The sequence below is a fragment of the Hemiscyllium ocellatum genome, chromosome 4 (assembly GCF_020745735.1).
Source record: "Hemiscyllium ocellatum isolate sHemOce1 chromosome 4, sHemOce1.pat.X.cur, whole genome shotgun sequence".
NCBI classification, from domain to species: domain Eukaryota; kingdom Metazoa; phylum Chordata; class Chondrichthyes; order Orectolobiformes; family Hemiscylliidae; genus Hemiscyllium; species Hemiscyllium ocellatum.
This window is the reverse complement of record NC_083404.1, coordinates 108,749,094-108,771,522: the sequence shown is the minus strand read 5'-3', so window position 1 is coordinate 108,771,522 and position 22,429 is coordinate 108,749,094. Positions and strand designations below refer to the sequence as shown.

At 39.3% G+C, this 22,429-nt stretch overlaps 1 protein-coding gene across 4 annotated transcripts in view; it reads right to left on the bottom strand.

Moving 5' to 3' along the window:
* The window catches only part of scap (SREBF chaperone), a 152,945-nt gene that overhangs the window by 29,976 nt on the left and 100,540 nt on the right, over positions 1 to 22,429 (bottom strand). For all 4 annotated transcript variants that reach the window (XM_060823755.1, XM_060823754.1, XM_060823752.1 and 1 more), the window contains 6 exons: positions 20,016 to 20,258; positions 17,519 to 17,964; positions 15,079 to 15,282; positions 12,556 to 12,757; positions 3,401 to 3,516; positions 1,940 to 2,498 (listed from right to left, as the gene is read on the bottom strand). In XM_060823755.1, coding sequence (XP_060679738.1) covers positions 1,940 to 2,498; positions 3,401 to 3,516; positions 12,556 to 12,757; positions 15,079 to 15,282; positions 17,519 to 17,964; positions 20,016 to 20,258 — 1,770 coding nt within the window. The remainder of the gene's footprint in view (positions 1 to 1,939; positions 2,499 to 3,400; positions 3,517 to 12,555; positions 12,758 to 15,078; positions 15,283 to 17,518; positions 17,965 to 20,015; positions 20,259 to 22,429) is intronic.

Below are 22,429 nucleotides of genomic sequence, written 5' to 3'. Positions count from 1 at the left end.
CTTGCTAACACCAACTCCCAGGTGTTATTAATGGCCAAACATCTATCTGGTTTGATTTACTGCTTGCTCCGAGTCTGAAGTACCAATGGAGTACTTAGACATAAAGTCCACCTGCAATTAACCTCCAGGTCTGGGCTCTCAATCAATGGCTTGTTTGACCCTTCTTTAAAAAACATAAGCTGCTGACCAGTCCAAAAGGTCACCATCAGTTCACAGTTCCAAATAAAAATTGATAAAAGAATAAAAGTAATGAAAAAATGAAGGTATCACATGATGCTTTGGCATGTAAGTTTTCCTGCTTTGTGGCCTCACTTTTAGGTATGGCTGGTGCTGCTCCTGGCATACTCTCCTGCATTCTTCACTGAAACATGCCTTGACTTCTTGTAATGATAGAATGACAGGGATATGCAGGTCAGGAGGTCAGAGATTGTGGTTGAATACAATTCCACAGAGCTGCTTAGTCTTCAGCTGCTAGATCGGTTTGAAATTCGTCACATTCAGCACAGGGATAGTGCCACACAACACAATGGAGGACATCCTCAATGTCAAGATGGGACTTCATATCCATGGGACTGTGCTGGTCACTCTTATAAATACTGTTATGAACACACATATCTGTGACATATATAATATATATATCTGTACAGTGGACAGGTTGATGTCAAGTCAAATGTTTTCCTCTCCAATTGCTACAACCTCTGTCTCTGGCAACTATGCCTTTTTAGACTCAGCTAGCTATGTCAGTGGTGTTAATAGCCAACTGACTTGATGATGGACATTTAAGCCCTCCACGCAGAGCACATCCTGCACCCTTGTATCTTCACTCCAAATAATGTGCAACACGAAAGAATAAAGACTCTTTAGCTGAGTGGATGGTAAGCAGTAGGAAGCTTCCTGAACTACGTTTAATCTGGTGCCATGAGACTTCATGGACTCTGCAGTCAATACAGAGGATTACCAGAGCAACTCCCTTCTGATAGTAAACCACATTAGGGGTGGTGATGGAGGTGTAAGGTCATTGCATAAGGAATGATTCTATGAGAACTGTTAGGCTGTTGCTTGATTCATCTATAAGACAGCACTCCCAATCTTGATACAACGTCCCAGATGTTAGAGCTTCCTGTGCTGCTGTCATTTCCAGTTCTTTGGTTGATGGCAGGTAATCATTTTGTTTCATTCCTTTTACAAACTTTGTAGCAGTCAGATACAATTGATTGTACTTCCGTGACATTTTATACAGCCAAAAACATTGCAATGGACTGGAAGTCACATGTAGGCCACACTAGGTGATGACATCAGAGTTTCCTTCCCTAACAATCATGAGAGAACCAGATGGGTTTTAATGACAACAATGACTTTATGGTCTTTATTAGACTAGTTTATTAAAAAAAATACATTTATTAACTAAATTCATATTTTACCATCTGCCATGATAGAATTCAAACCCATACCCACCAGAGCATTAGCCTGTGTCTCTGGATTACTAATCCAATGGCAATACTACTAAGCCACCATCTCTACGACTATATGATATCAACATGGTGTCAGGTGCATTCAATGCTATGTCAAAGTAAAATCAGCAGTTTCTTTACAGCAAGTCACTTTGTGCCTGAATTTGTTCCTCTTAAGATTATTGTGCAAAATTCTCTCTCCATACACTGCATCAGAAAATAGCAGAATACAATTTTGCGATGATTGTCTGGTAAGTTAACACTGACCAATCAGTTCCCTTTCTGCAGGTTGTTAAAATTGCTGCTCTCTTTGAAATCTGGCATCCTAGTATCTGCCATGATGAGTGCAAGACAACATGTCACTTTCTCAGCAACACTTCAAGTCCTATACTACCTAGTGATTATCTCTTAACAGTTATTTAACAATACGAATAAGGAAAAATAATGCAATAGATTGCAAGGGAACTTTAATGTTACTGTTTAATTACCTCAAGTTGCCCACTGCTTCTTCCTGCCACAATCAGGTTCCCTTGGATGCCAAGACTCCAGACAGAGCTTTCGCAGTCTCCACCCCACATAGGAATGGGGGAGTTTTTCTCATGCACAGGAAGTGGCTCATCCCCTAAACTGCGCCTCCTCTGTAGGCAGCTGCCATCCCAGCCATGCGACTTGAGGTTCACAGATGTTTGACAAGATCTCAAAAATGTTGGAGAAGGATAATTCCGCAGGTTTTGCACATTCAGCAGTTTATGATCCTCATATGCTTTATCATATGCTTTTCCAAAGTCAAAGCCAGTCTCCTGCGAATGTTCAGAGATAGTCCGTTGTCTTGGAACTGCATTCTCCTCTTTAACTTGCTCTGCAAAGTTGGTGTCTATTAATCCAGATAAATCTGGTTGATCGGTGAACAGAACGGGTTGTGTAGGGGTCATTCTCCTCTGAAAGTTGTGCTCACTTTCGTATACATCATCTGCTCCATTCTCAGGATCTGATATATACTCCCAGCTCTCTTGACGTTCATAGCAACTGCTACTATCATTCCATTGCCTAAAAATGGATGAAAAAGACCAAGTGTCAAACACTTTCCAACATACTGCATTTCTGAACTCCAAAGCCCGAACAGACCTTCAATATAACATGCAAAAGTCTAACATGAAATGCCTCTTTAATTTTTAAAATTATTTTAATCCCATTCAAAATCATGAGATACAAACATAATTTAATCATTAAATGGTTCAAATGTATTGTTTGGCAGGTTTTATGGATGATGAATTATTTCATAATAGTTAACTTTCATTCTTCAGGTATGAATTTGCATTTGGAAGGAATTCCAAGAGCAACTTTAAGTGAGCTCTTGCCTCTGTGCTGCAATGTATGAAAGACTTTACCCCATAAGACAATTTTCAGCATTCTTCTAGTGTCTCAGGTTAGTGAAAACAGTGCGTGACTACATCAACCAAGAGGACAGAGGTCGAATTGCTGATCTCCGTTCTGACTTAGCTGTTTGCAGTTGTTGGACTAATTTATTATACCAAATAACTACAGTTATAAGAGCAAATAAAATCTAGACACGCCTATCAACATCAAGTGATCTTCATAAGAAATGTGCTCACTTGGAAATTACATAGAATGTGCAGGACAAAGACAGGCCCTTGAAGCCAAATGGTCCATTCAGGTGTTTACGCCCCAGGAGGCTCTTCCCATCTGTTGCCATCTAACTGTATTACAAAATTATTGATTCTTAATTTGCTTCCTCTTTATTTCACTGCACAACCAATTTGATTAGATTAAATCTAACAGAAATATTGCATTACTTTGTAACTAGATTATCTGTTACAGAAAGCGGAGTTCAGGACTGCTTAAACGCAAAGAGATTGAAAGAAAATTGAGGGATATTGTTGAAGGAATGCAATAAAATAATTGAATGAGTTCATGAATTAATATTTTACCCTGGGTTTGGTATGACAGTCAGACAATCACCAGTCTGTGCGTCCCACACTCTGATCTGTCCTGACAAGCAGCAACTGACCAACAACATCCCATCACTGGCCAAGCATTCAATATCCTAGGAAAAACAATTAATAAAAATGTGTTTAAAAAAATGTTATAATATACGCATGAAGTTGTAATGAATGAGGGATGTACAAGATCATGGGCACAGAATTAATGAATACAGAACTTTCTTTGATAGGCAAATATTTGAATTTCCTGCCAGGCAATAAAGGCTTGTTTCAAGTAGTCACATATCTCAGCATTGTTTTTGTCCTGGTGGTCATAATGCTCAAACCCATGGTCTCATCAGAGAAGTTCAGTACAGCTAATTTTATTTGATCCTACTATTCAATTGGATTTGTGCTGATTTTCAAGATTAGTTGTGAGCTGCATTTGGAATTCCTCTTTTTTTGCTTTAGGGCTGAGACATTGATTGTTTTCCTAATGAACTTCTGGACCTATGTATTGGTATTATTGGCTGTTCATTATCAACAAAATAGATCAATTTTCTGTCCGGTAGGCGTCATTTCCCACAAGGGTCAGATGATACAGACATCACTTAGATTTTAGATCTTAGACAATTGTTATACGCTGTATCTAGGGGAAATCAGAGCTGGGCTTCATCTGTCTACGATCTACATCAATGACTCTGATGAAAGCTAAATTTGTCAATGGTACCAAATAAGGTAGGAAAGCAATTTGTCAAGAGGTGGAGTAAGTAACAAAAATTTGGCAAGTGGAGTTTAACGTGTGATGATATGAATACAACTACTACAGCAGAAAATACAGGAAAGCAATACACCATCAAAATGGAGGGTGACTGCATAACTCAGCAATACATAGAGATCAAGTCCTGGTACATAAATCACAAAAAGAAAATATGAGGTTCAGCAAGAGGAACAATTATTACAAAGGGAAGAAAAGGGAATATGAAGTCAGGAACTTTTAGGTGCAGCTCTGCAGGGCATTGTGAGACCACATGCCTGTGTACAGATTTGGTCTCTATTTAAAAGAAGATATAACTGCATTTAAATTAGATAAGAGAAGGTTCACTATTCTCATTCCTGGAATTAATGCCTCATTTTACAAGGAAAGGTTAAACAGTTGGGTCTGCACCCATCAGAGTCTAGAAGATTGAGGGGTGATTTTATTGAAGCATGTAAGATCCTGAGGGGATTTATTGAGTAGATATAACAAAGGGTGTTTCTTTTGTGGGATACACTAGAGGAAGGGCACAGTTGAAGATTAAGAGCAAGATGAGGCAAGATTCTCCAACGATAGTTAGTCTGTACAATTATCTTTTCCAGAAACTAATGGAGGCTGGGACATTGAATTTATTCAAGGTTGAGTTAAATAGACATTAAGTAAACAAAGGAGTAAAAGGCTATGAGGTTAGACTAGAAAGTGGATTAAGACCACAACCACATCAGTTATAAGCTTATTGAAAGATGGCGTAGGCTTAAAGGGCCCACTGTCTATTCCTGCTCATGAGTCCTATTCTCCCATGTTATAAATCCAGAAAGTGTCAGTTACTTGATGAAGAATACCTCCATGTGGTTTTCATCCTTCTTGTAATGAAGCCATGTTTAAAACACTTTGTCAACACGAGGACACCACGTGCAACAGCATTTTCCAACACAATTTTCCTATGGTTTCTCTACAGAGAAAGAAAGACACAGCCAACCCCAGCAATAAAGTCTCTTAGAACGAAGATTTTTTTTTAACTTCTGAGATGGAGTGTGGACCACATGAAGGTTATAATAGTACACTTATTTAACATCTTCATTCAAATCAAGGTTTGAGGCATAAATGCTGATGACAGTGGGATACTGACTGAAGCTGAGCTGCAGATAAAATGACAAGCGCCTATCATTTAGACAACTGGGGCATTCTGTCAGTGCACCCAAGATCCTATTTCTAAGAGTAAAACCAACTTGGTGAACTGAGTATTGCTGTCATTCTTACCTTTCTATTACAAATAAAACTGTTTGTTTCTTCTGCTGGAAAAGCGGTCATCATAGGACACAATGTCAATTTGGAGTCTTGATAGGTTAACTGTTATGATTGTTGTTCGTCTTTACTGACAGTGACTTGACATGATTTATGAATTGTGCTAACATCAACTGCTACCATGCCAAAACTAAACCAACCATATAGACATACACTATCAAACATGTGGATGACTGAAGTGTCATTGCTCACACCGCACCAGACTTGCAAGCCACTAATAACCATAAGTCCAAAACTCAGTATTTCAATAGCTTAAGACAGACTCCCAGACACAAATCCAGAAGATAAAGGTCATGTGGTGGGATGAGGAAGGCCTGAGAGATGCAACTGGATGCTGATCATATCAAATGAAATATGGCAATTGATACATTTCAGTCTATCTGCAGTTCCCGATAGCAGAATTCATGGGTGAACAATCAATGGGAGAAATGTAACAAGCAAACAAAAGGATGAAAAACAACAATGTGTTTTAGCCCTGTTGCTAATCCAGCTGAAGTCTTCACATTCAGATTCTATACAGTCAGCCAAACGATTTGAAAGAAGAAAGTACCAACACCCACCTTCTCCTCAAATTCTACCTCTTCCCACCCTGCCTCACAAGCCACCCAGGTTCAGGAACACAACTAATATTTATAGCCATTTTCAAGAAGCGAGATAAGTTGGGTTATGAGAACTACAACGGTATTTCCCACATAAACATATGAAAAAAGATCCTGTTACACATTCTCTTGAGGGGTGGATTTAGATCTTCCAGTCTCTTTTTTTGCTTCTCCTGCCAAACAGTGTGAACACAACCAGACATTCAGCGACTTGACCAAATCATCTGACTCAGGAAACATCGACGCTCTGTGGATTGTGCTGCAAAGATCTGAATGTGCAAGAAATGTCATCACTATCCTGTAATTGCTTCATGATGCTTAATTTTAAATTAATTCATGGGATGTGTGTCTCAATGGTTGGGCCAGCATTTATTGCTGATCTCTAGATGCCCTTGAGAAGGTGGTAGCAAACTGACTTAATTTGGATTAGGTAGAGACATTATGTGTTTGAGAGGTAGTTTCATAATTTTAAACCAGCAACACTATAACAATGACATATTTTAAAGTCAGGGTAGCAAGTGACTTGAAGGGGAACCTGTAAGTGGCAATATTCCCATGCATCTGCTGCCCTTGTACTTCAAGACTGTAGTTTGTGGGCTTGAAAGATGTTGACTAAGGATCCTGGTGAATTTCTGCAGTGCATCTTGTCAATGCTTGCACTGCCAGTACTGAGCATTGGTGGTAGAGGGTGTGAATATTATTCAAGCAGCCCTGTTGTCCTGGATGGTATCAAGCTCCTCAACCATTATTACAGCTACACCCATCCAGGCAAATGGGGATTAGATTAGATTCCCTACAGTTGTAACAGCCCTTCAGTCCAAAAAGTCCACACTGACCCTCCAAAGAGCAACCCACCCCCTACATTCACCCCTGACTAATGCACCTAACACTATGGGCAATTTAGCATAGCCAATTCACCTAACCTGCACGTCTTTGTACAGGAGGAGGAAACTCATGCAGACACAGGGAGAATGTGCAAACTCCACACAGACAGTTGCCCGAGGCAGGAATTGAACTTGGACCCCTGGCGCTGTGAGGCTACAGAGCTAACCACTGAGCCACCATGCCACCCAAACATGCAGATCCAGAAGCTGTTCAGCTCCACTGGAGTAAATCCTATAGCTGTTAGCACCCAGAAGGCCCTGGATCATTCCATTACACTCCTGACTTGTGCCTTGTAGATAGTGGATAGGGTGAGGCAGGAAGTGAGTTACATGTTGCAGGATTCCTAGCCTCTGGCCTGCTCTTGCAACCTCAGTACTTATATGGCTAATCCAGTTCAACATAGAACATAGAACATAGAAAGATACAGCGCAGTACAGGCCCTTCGGCCCTCGACGTTGCGCCGACCGAATCCTACCTAACCTACACTAGCCCAATAACTTCCAAATGCCTATCCAATGCCCGCTTAAATGACCATAAAGAAGGAGAGTTCACCACTGCTACTGGCAGGGCATTCCATGAACTCACAACCCGCTGTGTAAAGAATCTACCCCTAACATCTGTCCTATACCTACCACCCCTTAATTTAAAGCTGTGTCCCCTAGTAACACCTGACTCCATTAGCGGTAAAAGGTTCTCAGTGTCGACCCTATCTAAACCCCTAATCATCTTATACACCTCTATCAAATCTCCCCTAAACCTTCTCTTCTCCAATGAGAACAGCCCCAAGTGCCTCAGCCTTTCCTCATAAGATTTTCCTACCATTCCAGGCAACATCCTGGTAAACCTCCTCTGCACTCGTTCCAATGCCTCAACATCTTGACAATAGTAAACCAAGATTATGATAGTGGACGGTTCAATGATGGTAACGTCACTGACTGTCAAGAGGTGATGGTTAGATTTTTTCTTGTCTGAGATGGTTGTTGCCTGGCATTTGTGCGGCAAAAATGTTAGATGCCACTTGTCAGCTAAAACCTGGATTTTGCCCAGGTTTTGCTGCATTTGAACATGGACTCCTTAGATATTGAAGCAGTCATTAATGGTGCTAAACATTTTCAGCACTCACCTATGAACGAAGGGCATTAGTGAAACAAACAGGTTTTAATAACAATCGACAGTGGTCACATGACTGCCATTAGGCTAGCTTTTTACTCCCAATGCTTTTGGAATTCCAAATTCACCATCTGTCACAATGGTATTCGCATCCATGAGTGCAGAGCAGAAGCATGACATTACTTGTCCAATGATATTACCACTATGCCCCTACCTTCTCAAGTTAATGTGTTAATAATGGGCCACAGTGGCAGCCGGAGAAGGAAAGAGGGGGAGGAATATCCTGCCCTTGGATCCTCCCATTACCCAGCTGATAAAAGATCTGCAGGTTAAGAATGGTCTGTCAGTCGCAAGAAGAGTAATGGCAAAAACCTGCACTTCGATAGATGTCATAACTGAATTAAGGGAAAGTCAACTGCTGGATTTCCGTACATTCTCTTGGGGCATGGGCACTGCTAGGAAAGCCAGCAGCTGATTCCTGATTGTCCTTGAACATTTCATTTTCAGAAAGCAGATACATTGAAATGGGGCTAGGCCAGATCAATAAAAGACAGCAGATTTCCTTCCTTAAAGAACATTAGTAAACCAGCTGGGCTTTTATGTCAAGTGAACACCTATGCAAAGTAGCACTCCAGACTACAGTGAAACGCGCATTGCTGGTTCAATATAGGAACAGTCAGGAATAGAATTTTTTGTTATAGTTCTGATTCATTAATTGGTACATTCTGCCTGGCAATGCCTCCATTAATTAGAGTCTACTTTCCAATGCATCAAGATTTACCTCACATGCAGAATAAATGTTGGCTTTCCCTTTGAATTGATAGAGTGATCTTGGGATGCAGGTTCATAGATTCTACAAAGTGGAGTTGCAGGTTGACAGGTAATGAAGGTGGCGTTTTGTACGCTTGCCATTATTAGTCAATGCTTTGAGTATAGGAGTTGTGATGTCATGCTGCAGCTGTAAAGGACATCAGTTACGCCACTTTTGGAATAGTGCATTCAATTCTGGTCTCCTTGCTATAAGGAAAGATGTTGTTAAACTTGGAAGTGTGCAGAAAAGATTTACAAGGATGTGCCCAGAGGGTTGAGGAATAGGCTGGGACTACTTTCCCTAGAACGTCAGAGGCAGAGGGGTGACCTTTCTAAGGTTTGTAAAATCACGAGAGGTATGGATAGGATAAATAGACAAAGTCTTCTTCCCAGGGTAGGGGAGTCTAAAACTAATGGGCATAGATTTAGAGTGAGGCTGGGGGGGGGTGGAGGGGGGGGGGGCGGAGAGAGTGAGATTTAATGGGACCTCTGGAGCTACTTTTTCATGCAGAGGGTGATGCATATATGGAATGAGCTGCCAGAAGAATTGGTGGACGCTGGCTCAATTAAAACATTTAAAAGCATCTGGATGGGTACCTGAATAAGAAGAGTTTAGAGGGATATGAGCCAAATGGGAAAAGATTAATTTAGGATATCTGGTTGGCACGATGAGTTGGGCAGAAGGATCTGTTTCCATGTTGTACAACTCTATGACTGCAAACTTCACCAAAATACCTTTTTTCAGCAGTACTAAAGACCCCCTTAAACACAAATAAGATATTCTAGATGCCAGATGTTTGAAATAACAACAGAAAAAGCAGCAAATCCTCAGCATGCTTTGGAATGTTTCTTGGGACCTGAAATATTAATTGTTGATTTCTCCACAGATTCTGCCAAACTGCTCAGCATTTTCTGTTTTTACTTCAATTTAACAACTCTCATCAGGACTACAACATGATAATTTTCATAGTAAAATTTAAAACCCAAGAAACATCAAATAAAATTCGATAAATGACTTAGCGATATCACTTACAAGCCCCTCACTTCCCTAAAAGACCGACTGAATAACTTACATTCCAGTATTTTGACTGAGGATGCTCACATCATTGCAACTCATAAGTCATTGAATCAAATTCCAAGATAGCAAGTTATGAAACTTAATTCATAAAATCTGCTCATTTTTGTGCACTAGAACATAAACTACACCAGATTGTTGTAAAAACTAAACATTTCATTCATCGCTATGGAAGAAGTAAACTTTCTATCCCTAATCGGTCTGGCCTACCCAAGAATACATTCCAGGCTCGACTCTTTACACTCACTGAATTGACCTAATAACAATTCTTTGTTCAAGTCAATTGCATTTTTTGGTGTTGGTTAATAAATACAGCTTTATGTACATTCAGAATAAATTTAAAAAATGGTAGCAAAGATGACACATGAGCAAGATCATCACTGCTAATTGTGATATTCAATCTGACATATTTTTGAATCATAAAACAGAAGTGATTACAAGAGACCTTTCTCTAAAAAAAGTTCAAACACTATATTTTAAAATCGGAAATATAATCAATATGCTGGTGCCTCAAAATCTGAAGCTGTGGGTCGAATTTGTCAATGTGTGTCTCTCTTTCTCTCCCCAACAGATTGAGTTCCACTCTCAGAAAGAATGCCTGAAACATAGGAAGAAAGAAACTAAAGGGCCAGTTACTCTTATACTTTTCAGTAATTGAACAGTGGAACTGATAGAAGTTTGAGAGAGAATGTTTTGCTTCTCTCTCAGTCCAAGCTGTTTAATTATACTAACCAGACTTGGTTTGAAATCAATTTTAAGTTGACTCATATTGGTTAAATATAGATATGATAGTTTAGGGCAATATTACAATTGTGCTAAATAAATCAGTTAATTTCGACTGCTTTTTAAGACAATGCATAAGTTAAACTGTGAACTAATGGAAAAAATGAGATTGTATGTCATTATCATGATGTTGGTTTTTCAGCATAGTTTATTATTAGGTTGACCAGTTGTTGTAGTTCTGTTCGCCGAGCTGGAAGTTTTTGTTGCAAACGTTTCGTCCCCTGGCTAGGAGACATCATCAGTGCTCTGGAGCTTCCTGCGAAGCGCTTCTTTGATGTTTCTTCCGGTATTTATAGTGGTCTGTCCTTGCCGCTTCCGGGTGTCAGTTTCAGCTGTCCGCTCTAGTGGTTGGTATATTGGGTCCAGGTCGATGTGTTTGTTGATGGAGTTTGTGGATGAATGCCATGCCTCTAGGAATTCCCTGGCTGTTCTCTGTCTGTCTTGCCCTATGATAGTAGTGTTTTCCCAGTCGAATTCATATTGCTTGTTGTCTGAGTGTGGGGCTACTAGGGATAGCTGGTCGTGTCGTTTTGTGGCTAGTTGATGTTCATGTATGCGGATTGTTAGCTGTCTTCCTGTTTGTCCTATATAGTGTTTTGTGCAGTCCTTGCATGGTATTTTGTAAACTACATTAGTTTTGCTCATGTTGGGTATCGGGTCCTTTGTTCTAGTGAGTTGTTGTCTGAGCGTGGCTGTTGGTTTGTGTGCCGTTATGAGTCCTAAGGGTCGCAGTAGTCTGGCTGTCAATTCTGAAACGCTCCTGATGTATGGTAGTGTGGCTAGTCCTTTTGGTTGTGGCATGTCCTCGTTCCATGGTCTATCTCTTAGGCATCTGGTGATAAAGTTGCGCGGGTATCTGTTTTTGGCGAATACCTTGCATAGGTGTTCCTCTTCCTCTTTTCGCAGTTCTGGTGTACTGCAGTGTGTTGTGGCTCTTTTGAATAGTGTCCTGATGCAGCTTCGTTTGTGTGTGTTGGGGTGGTTACTTTCATAGTTTAGGACTTGGTCTGTGTGTGTTGTTTTCCTGTGTACCCTTGTGGTGAATTCTCCGTTCGGTGTTCTCTGTACTATCACGTCTAGGAATGGGAGTTGGCTATCCTTTTCTTCTTCTCTCGTGAATTGGATTCCTGTGAGTGTGGCGTTGATGATCTGGTGTGTTTTTTCCATTTCCATGTTTTTGATGATTACAAATGACCAGCTATCCCTAGTAGCCACACACTCAGACAACAAGCAACATGAATTCGACTGGGAAAACACTACTATCATAGGACAAGCCAGACAGAGAACAGCCAGGGAATTCCTAGAGGCATGGCATTCATCCACAAACTCCATCAACAAACACATCGACCTGGACCCAATATACCAACCACTACAACGGACAGCTGAAACTGACACCCGGAAGCGGCAAGGACAGACCACTATAAATACCGGAAGAAATATCAAAGAAGCGCTTCGCAGGAGGTTCCAGAGCACTGATGATGTCGCCTAGCCAGGGGACGAAACGTTTGCAACAAAAACTTCCAGCTCGGCGAACAGAACCACAACAACGAGCACCCGAGCTACAAATCTTCGCACAAACCTAGGCTGACCAGGTCAAAACAAATATACAGTATGGCAATCTTGCCAGTTGTAAATATGAACAAATCATCAAGCACCCACTTAAATTTAAACAATTCTCACAAATGTATCAATGTGCTTCACATATGACATTTTACCATGAAGTGAAACAACTACTATTATTGAAATCAAACTCTCTCATTTGAAGAAAATGCTGCAATATTTGACAAGTGAACAGGGCCCAAATATAAAAGAACATGAAAATTTCCGAATATTTACTTACCATTAAGTGTCCCTTTAAAATCAACGGTAAGGTTTCACTGACAGGGGGTGAGTAGCCATAATCATCACAAGGTAAGTCCCCACGTCGCCTTCTCCCATAAGATAGACCATCTTGGCCATATGCTTTTGGACAGAACACCTTATACAAGCAGAACAGCAGAATTACGAGGAGGACTCCTGATGCCAATCCGAGAGCTCCAACTCTACAAGAAACAAAGTTTATAATTAAAAAGAAATGTAATTTCATTGGCTAATATTAACTATTGCTGAAAAGCAACATAATTCTTGAAATAATTTGCTTTGCCAATAGCAATCATATAGACTTTTACAAAGAGAATGAAAAATTGACAGAATTGAAAAATTTTCCCATTAGATCACGTGGTGCCTGAGCTCAGCCAGTAAACATGAAACACTCTGGGACATGTACTTGAAAATAGATAGTTCTGCAGAGGAATGAACTTATCACAAGTCACAAGAAAGAGTGATGCCAACCAGTATAATAGCCTTGTAGAATACACATGATAGGGAGCCCAACACAACACTAGATTCTTCCTATAAAAATTACCTACTCAGGATATACAAGGTTGTATTTTAGAAGGACAAGATCATATAGACCAAAAGCCACACTTCAAACATGACATGCATATTAAATTGCAAAGGAGCAAAAGCTACAAATTTTGCTATGATAGAGTATTAAAAACCTGTAAATTATAATAATTATAACAAAATGCTAGGTTACTGAAGGAAGTAAAGCTGAAATTATTGTCGTTCTGCCACAATATCATAATCTGCCTTTGATGTATAATAGTAAATGTTAAATCTGACTGAAAAATCCTTCCTCAATTTTAGCTAGGGTTTTCATGAGCATAACTGGATGCCAGCTGATGGGGACAAGCAGCCTTGCTGGTCCCAAACCCGATTCAGCTAAAATTGCTGATGCTGGGATAAGGATCAGGAATCGACTTGTCAGCTGATCTTGGTATTGTTATGAATTCTATGGAGATGATTAAACTAAAATCTAAACTTGCTGAACAAACCCCAATGAGAATCCAATGCACAATTCTTCAGAATATATTCAATTTTTTCACAAAGTTCTTCACAAGTCTAATTGATAATCTTAGAGAAGAAATTCCTGCTCATCTTGGAATTAAAACAGAGAACCCTTATTCTGAAACCCATGCTGGAGTACGACACAATCCCCCAACAATGGGAAATACTGAGTCAGCATGTATTCTGTCAATCCCTTTTAGTATGTTTCAATAAGGTCATTGCTCATTCTTAACTCTGATAAGCATTGACTCAATTTGCCCTCTGAAATGACCTTGGAGCCTTAGTTCAAGGAGAATTAGGAACAGGCAACAATGTTGGCCTTACGAGTAATGCCACATCCCACGAAAGAAATTAACCAGTGAGTTGTTTAATTGAGACCTTGCATTTTGGCTTCACAGGTTGACACCTCAATTTTAGATATGCCTGCTACTATCTCAAGCATGATCCTTTGCATTCTTCATTGAACCAGAGTTGATCCCTTGGCTTGATGCTAATGGCAGAGAGGGGACTATGCCAAGCCATGAGCAGAGCACAAGGAGGGAAGAAGAACCCTGATTTTAGTTATAGTTTAGTTATATCTTAATTTCTTCTGTAACTCAAAATGGCAGCAGTGTGGCATCATTTTAAACTTTTCACTATTTATTTGTAAAATACAAATGACAATAAATCATTCAGTTCAATAAATTATAGATTCTATGAAAGGACAGCAATGGTGTAGAAACTGGAAATCTGAAATAAAACTTTTATTTATTAAATTTGTTCATGTGTTATTGATGCTACTGGGTAGGCAGTCAAGAGTCAACTTCATTGCTATGAATCTGAAGTCACATGTGGGCTAGACCAGGTAAGGACTGATTTCCCTTGAAAGAAATCCTGAGGAGCTTTTATGACAATTAACAGGCGATGTCCAGATTTTTATTGATTTCAAATTTCACCATCTCTCATGATGGGATCTGAACCCATGCCCCCAGAACATTAGTCTGGGTTTCTTAAATTACTTATCTATTGACATTACGACTACATCACCACATCCCCACAAAAATGCTCTAAATACTCAACAGATCTCTGTGGGGACAAAAACAGAGTTAACATTTCAGAACTGTGATCTTTCACCTCAATATTTCTAAACTTTTGCTATCCCTGATATGACAACCGATCAATAAATAATGCTGAAAACATTTGGGCACTGTACCTTGCAGAATGTGATATCACCCATGTTCTGTCATCACAACTAACAATTTGAGTGGCTTAATGTAAATAGCCAAAACTTTAAAGTGCTTTCATTGCAATAAAACCAACACTTTGTGGAAACTCATGTGACAAAACTATCATGTGCATTACACTATATAGTAAACTAATCCCAGGTTATACATAATTAGCATTATCATAACACTAATCCATAGGTAAGGAATGAGCCTCAAGTCAAACTTTTTAATTTTAAACATTATTTTTAATTCATTCCACACGACCTTACTTGTAGAGAGTGATGTCTAAAGGAGCTTGTGGTTTAGAGGAAACCTGTCCCCTTGCCCAGTTTCCATCAATATTCTTTGCCTCTTCGTAATCTGCTGAGAACGTGGAATGATATCGCTTTGCATCTTGAGGGTGTCTTGCATCGAGGGCATCTTGCAGACTCAGATGGAAAGATACAGGGATGATGGGAAGAATGCTAACATACCTGTAAATAAATAAGTAGTATATGACGTCTGGTTTAACAGTAACATGTAGGTTTATTCCTTAGCTGTAGCTTTTAACAGTTCATTGGAATACCTAAAGGAAGGATAATATTTACTACATAACACTAAAAACTAATGAAGTAAGCATAAAGATGTGGCAAATGAAATGTTAATGACCAGGTAACACCAAGCTCAGACTTCCAAATACCTAAGGAACACAGAATGCATTTTCTAAAAAAGCTGATCTAAGATTCAAAAAAAAGTCATTTGCAATGCCACTAGATATCACTTTATCATTGGATGCCTAAGAATTCATTTAATTGAAAATTCCTGAGAGGAAATGCACCAAACAGATTCTGCTAGACCATCTGTTAAAAGAAGTAGACCAGAAAAATTATGAAATAAATATTAGCGAGTTTTGAGTTGATTTGTAGCTCAGATTGAGGTTCTGATGTAGGTTTGCTTGCTGAGCTGGAAGGTTCAATTTCAGATACTTTGTCGCCATACTAGGTAACATCTTCAGTGAGCCCCTTACAAAGCACTGCTGATGGTTCCTGCTTTCTATTTATATGTTTGGGTTTCTTTAGATTGGTGATGTCATTTCCTATGGTGAGGTAATTTCCTGTTCTTTTTCTCAGGGGGTGATAAATGGGGTCCAAGTCAATGTGTTTGTTGACAGTGTTCCGGTTGGAATGCCACACTTCTAGGAATTCTCGTGCGTGCCACTGTTTGGTTTGTCCTAGGATGGTTGTGTTGTTCCAGTTGAAGTGGTGTCCTTCCTTCTCTGTATGTAAAGATTCTAGTGAGAGGGGGTCATATTATTTTGTGGCTAGTTGATGTTCATGTGTCCTAGTAGCTAGTTTTCTGCCTGTTTGTCCAATGTAGTGTTTGTTATAGTTCTTGCACGGTATTTTGTAAATGAGATTAGTTTTGCTTGTTGTCTGTATAGGGGATTTCAAGTTCATTAGCTGCTGTTTTAGTGTGTTGGTGGGTTTGTGGGGGCTACCATGATGCCAAGGGGTCTGAATAGTCTAGCAGTCATTTCCAAAGATGTCTTTGATGCAGGGGAGAGTGGCTAGGATTTCTGGACTCGTTTTGTCTGCTTGTTTGGGTTTGTTGCTGAAAAATTGGTGGACTGTGTCCATTGGGTACCCATTCTTTTTGAATACACTGTATAGATGATTTTCTTCTGCTCTGCATAGTTTCTCTGTGCTGCAGTGTGCGGTTGAAATAAATGTTCTTATGCAGCTTCATTTGTGGATGTTGGGATGATTGCTTCTGTAGTTCAATATTTGGTCCGTGTGTTGTTTACCTGTAGACGCTGGTTTGAAGTTCCACATTGGCTGATCACTCTACTGTGGTATCTAGGAATGGCAATTTGTTGTTGTTTGTAATCCAACGTTAAAAACAACATTCACAAAATAAATGTAGTTGAAATATCTAAATACATTTCATTTCTTACAAGTTCGTGGTTATTTAGGAATCACAACATTAGATGATTATCCAAAGCATCCACAGTTGTAGTCACAAGATTTATTATTTGATTATTTTTGGATGCTGAAATAAATCTACCTTCCCATCTGATAAAGGGTTATCTAACCTACGGTGTTAAATACTCTATATACTTGAATATATTGTTACATAAATCCAATGTAACTGGTTTACTTATTTAATCAAGATGTTTTAAATTATGGGCTTTTGATAGCATAGACAGGGAGAAATTGTTTCCATTAGTAGTTAATAAGAGAACACAGATTTTTTTGTATCGTACAGACAAGTAGAGACAAGAGGAGTATTTTACATAGGATATTTCAGATTTGCAAAGGTGATGGAAACAGATCAGTAGTCACTTTTTAAAAGGTGTTGAACATCTACTTGAAAAGGAGAAATATGCAGAGGCGCGGCAAAAAGGGGAGTGGAAACAAGATTAATTAGACTGCTGTATCAAAAAGTTGGCATAGACATGATAGGTCGATGGGTTTCCTTCAATGCTACATGATTCCATGAATGCTTTGTCACAGTGACTCATTGAATTAGATGTTACTGCATCTTTCAATTGATGGAAGAAGGGAAGATATGAGGATCTGGTGAGACCATGTGGTAGTTGGTCAGGGAGCTGAACAGCCAATATGTTTTTTTCTTGCTGAAAACAGTTTCCTTCAAAATATTGTCCTTTTCAAATCCTTCAGTTACACAGAAAACCACATTAGTATGTCAGATAGTTTCAAAATTACTTACTTTCTTGCTAGTGTATTATTGTAATAACTGAAGAGAGTTGGCCAATGTCTGAATGATAGTTTCCGCCACATCTCCTGATCCTGAACTCCCCAAGTGATCTCTTCTTTGAAATCATTCTCTGGGAGACTGGTATCACTACGAACTTGCTGTTTGTCATCATCAGTTACATTTTCAGGTGTAGCCAAAGGTAAGGCATCAAGAGGATTTGGTTTTGTATTCTGATCTGTGCCACGTGACTGATTCTCTAATGGTGCATTGACATCTGATGGAAAACCAGGCAAACTGCTCTTAGAATCTCCCCTCTGGAAAACACCTGGTGGAACTGCAATAGGTGGTAAGCCACTCTCTCCTAGTGGGCTCTGTTCAGCAACCTGAGCTGTCAAAAATGTCCGGAGACCAGCAGGATCAGTGTAAACCAAAATGCCAATCCATATTACTGTGCCCACCTGAAAAATAAAAATAATGAGATTTAGACATTGTCAAATTCATGACAGCAAATTTGTTTAAGAAACTTATATATAAGCTTTGTAATCCAGAGGTATAAAACAAAGTTCTTTGAAGACAATTAAATAGAGAGACCAAGGAAGCAAACTGTTACAACCTACTGGGGAAAGTGTGTTCATTCTCGAGACTCACTCTTCTCAGTGTGACCACAAAAGTCATTGACTGAATCAAAGTATGCAAAGTTCTTAATTTACCTGCCTAGAGGAAAGGTGAACAGAAAACACTGATTAGTTCCCCATACTAAACAAGAACTAGTACTTATTTTTCCCAGAGTTGAAGTGTCTAAAACTAGGTGACATGCATTTAAGGTGAGAGCGGGCAAGTTCAAAGCAGATGTGGGGCAAGTTTTTTTTTAAGCACGAGAGTGGTGAGAGCCTGGAACACACTGCCAGAGGTGGTGATGGAGGCAGATATGATAGGGGTATTCAAGGGACTTTTAGATAAGCACATGAATATGCAAGAAATGGAGGAATATGGACCAAGGGCAAGCATAAGAGATTAGTTTAATTTAATGTCATTTTTGGTACAACATCTTGGGCCGAAGAGCCCATTCCTATGTTTTATTGTCCTATGTTCTATATTACAAAAATATATTTTCAGACACAGGTCAACAAAACTATGAACTATCAACATATATCAACTCTTTAAAACCCTTTTAAACTTCTACACCCCTTCTTAATGACTTTTCTACCCAATGGGGTCAGAAATGTGGATATTTCATGATAACTGCATCATGTGCCATTTGGAACTCCACACACACTGACCCAGCCAATATCCATATGCAAGACCTGACAACATCCAGGCTTGAGCTGAAAGTGATAAGAAACATTCACACCATACAAGTGCCAGGCAATGACCATTTCCAACAAGAGTGAATCTAACCATCACTAATTTACATTTAACGGCATTACCATCACTGAATCCCCACTATCAACATCCTGGAGTCACCACTGACCAGAAACTGAACAGGGCCAGGTCATAAATACTATGGCTGCAATAGCAGGTCAGAACTCAAAATTCTGTGGTGTGTTACTTACCTCTGGTCTTATCAAAGCTTTCTTTAAGAAACAAGGCAGGAATAGGAGAGAATGACTGGATGAGTATAGCTCCAACAACACAAGCTTGACACCATTTAAGACAAATTATTCTGCTTGAATGGCACGCATTCAGCATCCTGACTCTGAACTATACCCTGTTCCTTCACTATCACTTGGTCAAAATCCTGGAACTCCTTCTCTAACAGCATTGTGCATGGTTCTGCGCCCAAAGTACTGCAGATGTTCAAGCACTGCTAAATTACAATGGAGAATTTAGTGATAGGAATTAACTAGCAACACCCACATCTACTGAACGAATAAAAACACAGCAAATAAATATTTCTACAATAATTACCATTGGAAATAACTTGAACTTTCTCTCAAGGTTTTGTAGGATAATCAACATTCTGGACAAATTTAAGTAGTATTGTTAGATATACAGTACCTTTATTTTCAGCTCTTGCTCTACACCCTAGGGAAAGTTTTCAGTTTTAAGCCCTGAGGCGATCTAATAATATGGATGTTCATCTGCCTTTTTCATATCTGGGCATCAACTGACTAATCGGGTATCACTGGCATTTTCATTGGTATGTTCGAGAAATTATTATAAATAGAAGCACAAACAAATCCCTTGCATCAGACAACCTATATCATAGGATTAATTAAGGTACTCATAAATGTCAGTAGGGTGAAGGAATCTTGAATGATCATCCAAAGGACTGTAAGCAACAAAGCCTGAATAGAGTAATTGAGTCATAAGATGTACAGCATGGAAACAGACCCCTCGGTCCAACCCGTCCATGCTGACCAGATATCCCAACTCAATCTAGTCCCACCTGCCAGCAATGATAAAATAAATTGAGAAACCAAACCAAAAATAGATCGAAGCCACTTCTTATCAAGCCTAATAAATATGCCATTCATTATATATGGCTCAAACACAATCCATTTCCTACCATAATAATTCTCTGGGCAAGTCGTGTCCGAGCCAGAAAATATACTACTCTTAATCTCTTTGGCAATCGTAGGTTCCTAAAAGAAGAAGTCTGCAGGGAGATGGTGTAGGGAGCTGAAGTCCGTGTCATAGGCTGACGTTCATATCTCTGTTGCCTTGGAAGTGACTTGGAGCGAGGCAGTCTCAAATGGTCAGGGATTTCTTGCACAGCCTCTGCTGGAAGACGCCTATTAAGGTCAGCAAGCTGATAGGAAAGAGAGAAGTCATGAAAGCTGCAATAATAAATTAGAAATTAGCAGATGTAAAACTTCTTCAAAATGTCTTACAAAGAATTACGGATGTTGGAGACTTGAAACAAAAGCAGAAAATATTGAGAAACTCATTAGGTATGGTCTGGCAGCATCTGTGGGAAGAAACTAGAATTAACGCTTCAAGTAGCTCAGTTTTGAAGAGGACTCACTGGGCTTGAAATGTTTACTCTTTTTTCCCCATTGATACTGTGAGACCTGCTGAGTTTCTTTAAAACATATATTCTTACTCTATCTTTTCTTTACATTAGTCATCGTCAAGTTGTAACAGGCTCACACAAATTATACTTGAAGTTTACTATTTCTGTTGCAAATCTTTGACTGTGTTCCTTTTTTTTGACTTCTCATTTTTAGTACAGCAGAAATGTTTTGGCCAAAGTACACAACCCCTGCCTGTATTTCTAGATCCTCTTCCCAAGAATAGCCAAGATCATGCTGCCTATTCACATGCATCTGAATATTTATATTGCTGCTTAATATTAATAATCTCGATCTTGAAGTCCAGGAAAAAAATTCAAAGCATGTATGTGATGCAAAATCTGGAAACTTTGTAAATTGTGAGGAAGATCTTTTTAAATCCACTGATAAGTTGGAGGAGTGCCCATATAGGTGGTAGATGAAGTTCATGCGGTGAAGTGTGAGGCGAGACATTTTGGCAAAAAGAAAAAGAGAAAATATATATCGAAGGGTACTACTATAAAAGATATGCACAACAATAAGTACCGGCTATATATGTGCTTTAGTTATTAAAGTTGGCACCACGCGATCAATTTTGTGGCCTTGGAAGGGATATACCGTAGATTCATCAGAAATGTATGAAGCAAAACAAGAAGGGGGGGGGGGGAAGAAAGGTTGTACAGCCCGTCTTGAACTGAACCTTTAAACTAATTAAATATTTTGACAGGGCTAATAAAGAGAAACTATTTCCTCTGAAGTGTGTGTCCAGGACAGAGATATCATAAAATTAGAACTAGACTTTTCAATAGCAATTCCAGAAAGCGCATCATCACAAATAAGGTAATAGCAATCCTAAAATTAGTCCCACAAAAAGGTGAAGTTAGACCAAACAAAATTTTAAAAGTCTATATGGTAGATTCAAACAGACAGAGGAAGTTAATAAACAAAAACTGAAATTGACCAGAAACATTAATTAATTTCTTTCCAGATGCTGCCAGACGTGCTCAGTTTTTCCAGCAATTTCTGTTTTCGTTTCTTAAATTTCTCTGCCCGCTTTGATTCTGTAGTCTTTAAAGTCTCTCATAAATCTACCATATTCATTTTTAAAAGTTTGTTTGATCTAACTTCACCTTTTCTGTGGATCCAATTTTGGGATAGCTATTACCTGATGTGTGAGCAAGTGCTTTATAGAATTGCCATCTGTGTCTTAATTCCCCCTAAACAAAAAAAAAACCAAAGAACTGCACCTGCTAGAAAAACTCTGTTTCAACCAGAAACATTAACTCTGCTTTCTTTCCACAGATGCTGCCAGACCTGCTGAGTTTTTCCAGCAATTTCTGTTTCTGATTTCCAGCATCTGCAATTCTTTGGCTTTTTTTTAAAAGAGGGAATTAAGATAAATGAAAAGTGACTTGACTAAATGATGAACATTAACAAATGATGTTGCCAAAGTTGGAGGGTTTGATGTATAGGAAGAGGCTGAATAGGCTGGGGCTGTTTTCCCGGAACGTCTGAGGCCGAGGGGTGACATTATAGGTGTGTATAAAATCATGGATAAGGTAAATAGACAAGGTCTTTTCCCTGATTTGGGGGAGTCCAAAACTAGAGGGCATAGATTTAGGGTGAGGGGGGGAAAAGGTTTAAAAAGGGAGCTAAGGAGCAACTTTATCAAGCAAAGGGTGGTGCATGTATGGAATGAGCTGCCAGTAGTAGTATTGGAAGCTGGTACAATTACAAAATTTAAAAGGCATTTGGATGGGTATATGAACAGGAAGGTTTTAGAGGGATACGGGCTAAATGGGACTAGATTAATTTAGGATATCTGGGTGGCATGGACGAGTTAGACCAAAGGGTCTGTTTCCGTGCTGTACATCTCTACGACTCTATGTGACCAAATAGTCCACTGCTATTCTTGTGTTCCTTGTTCAGG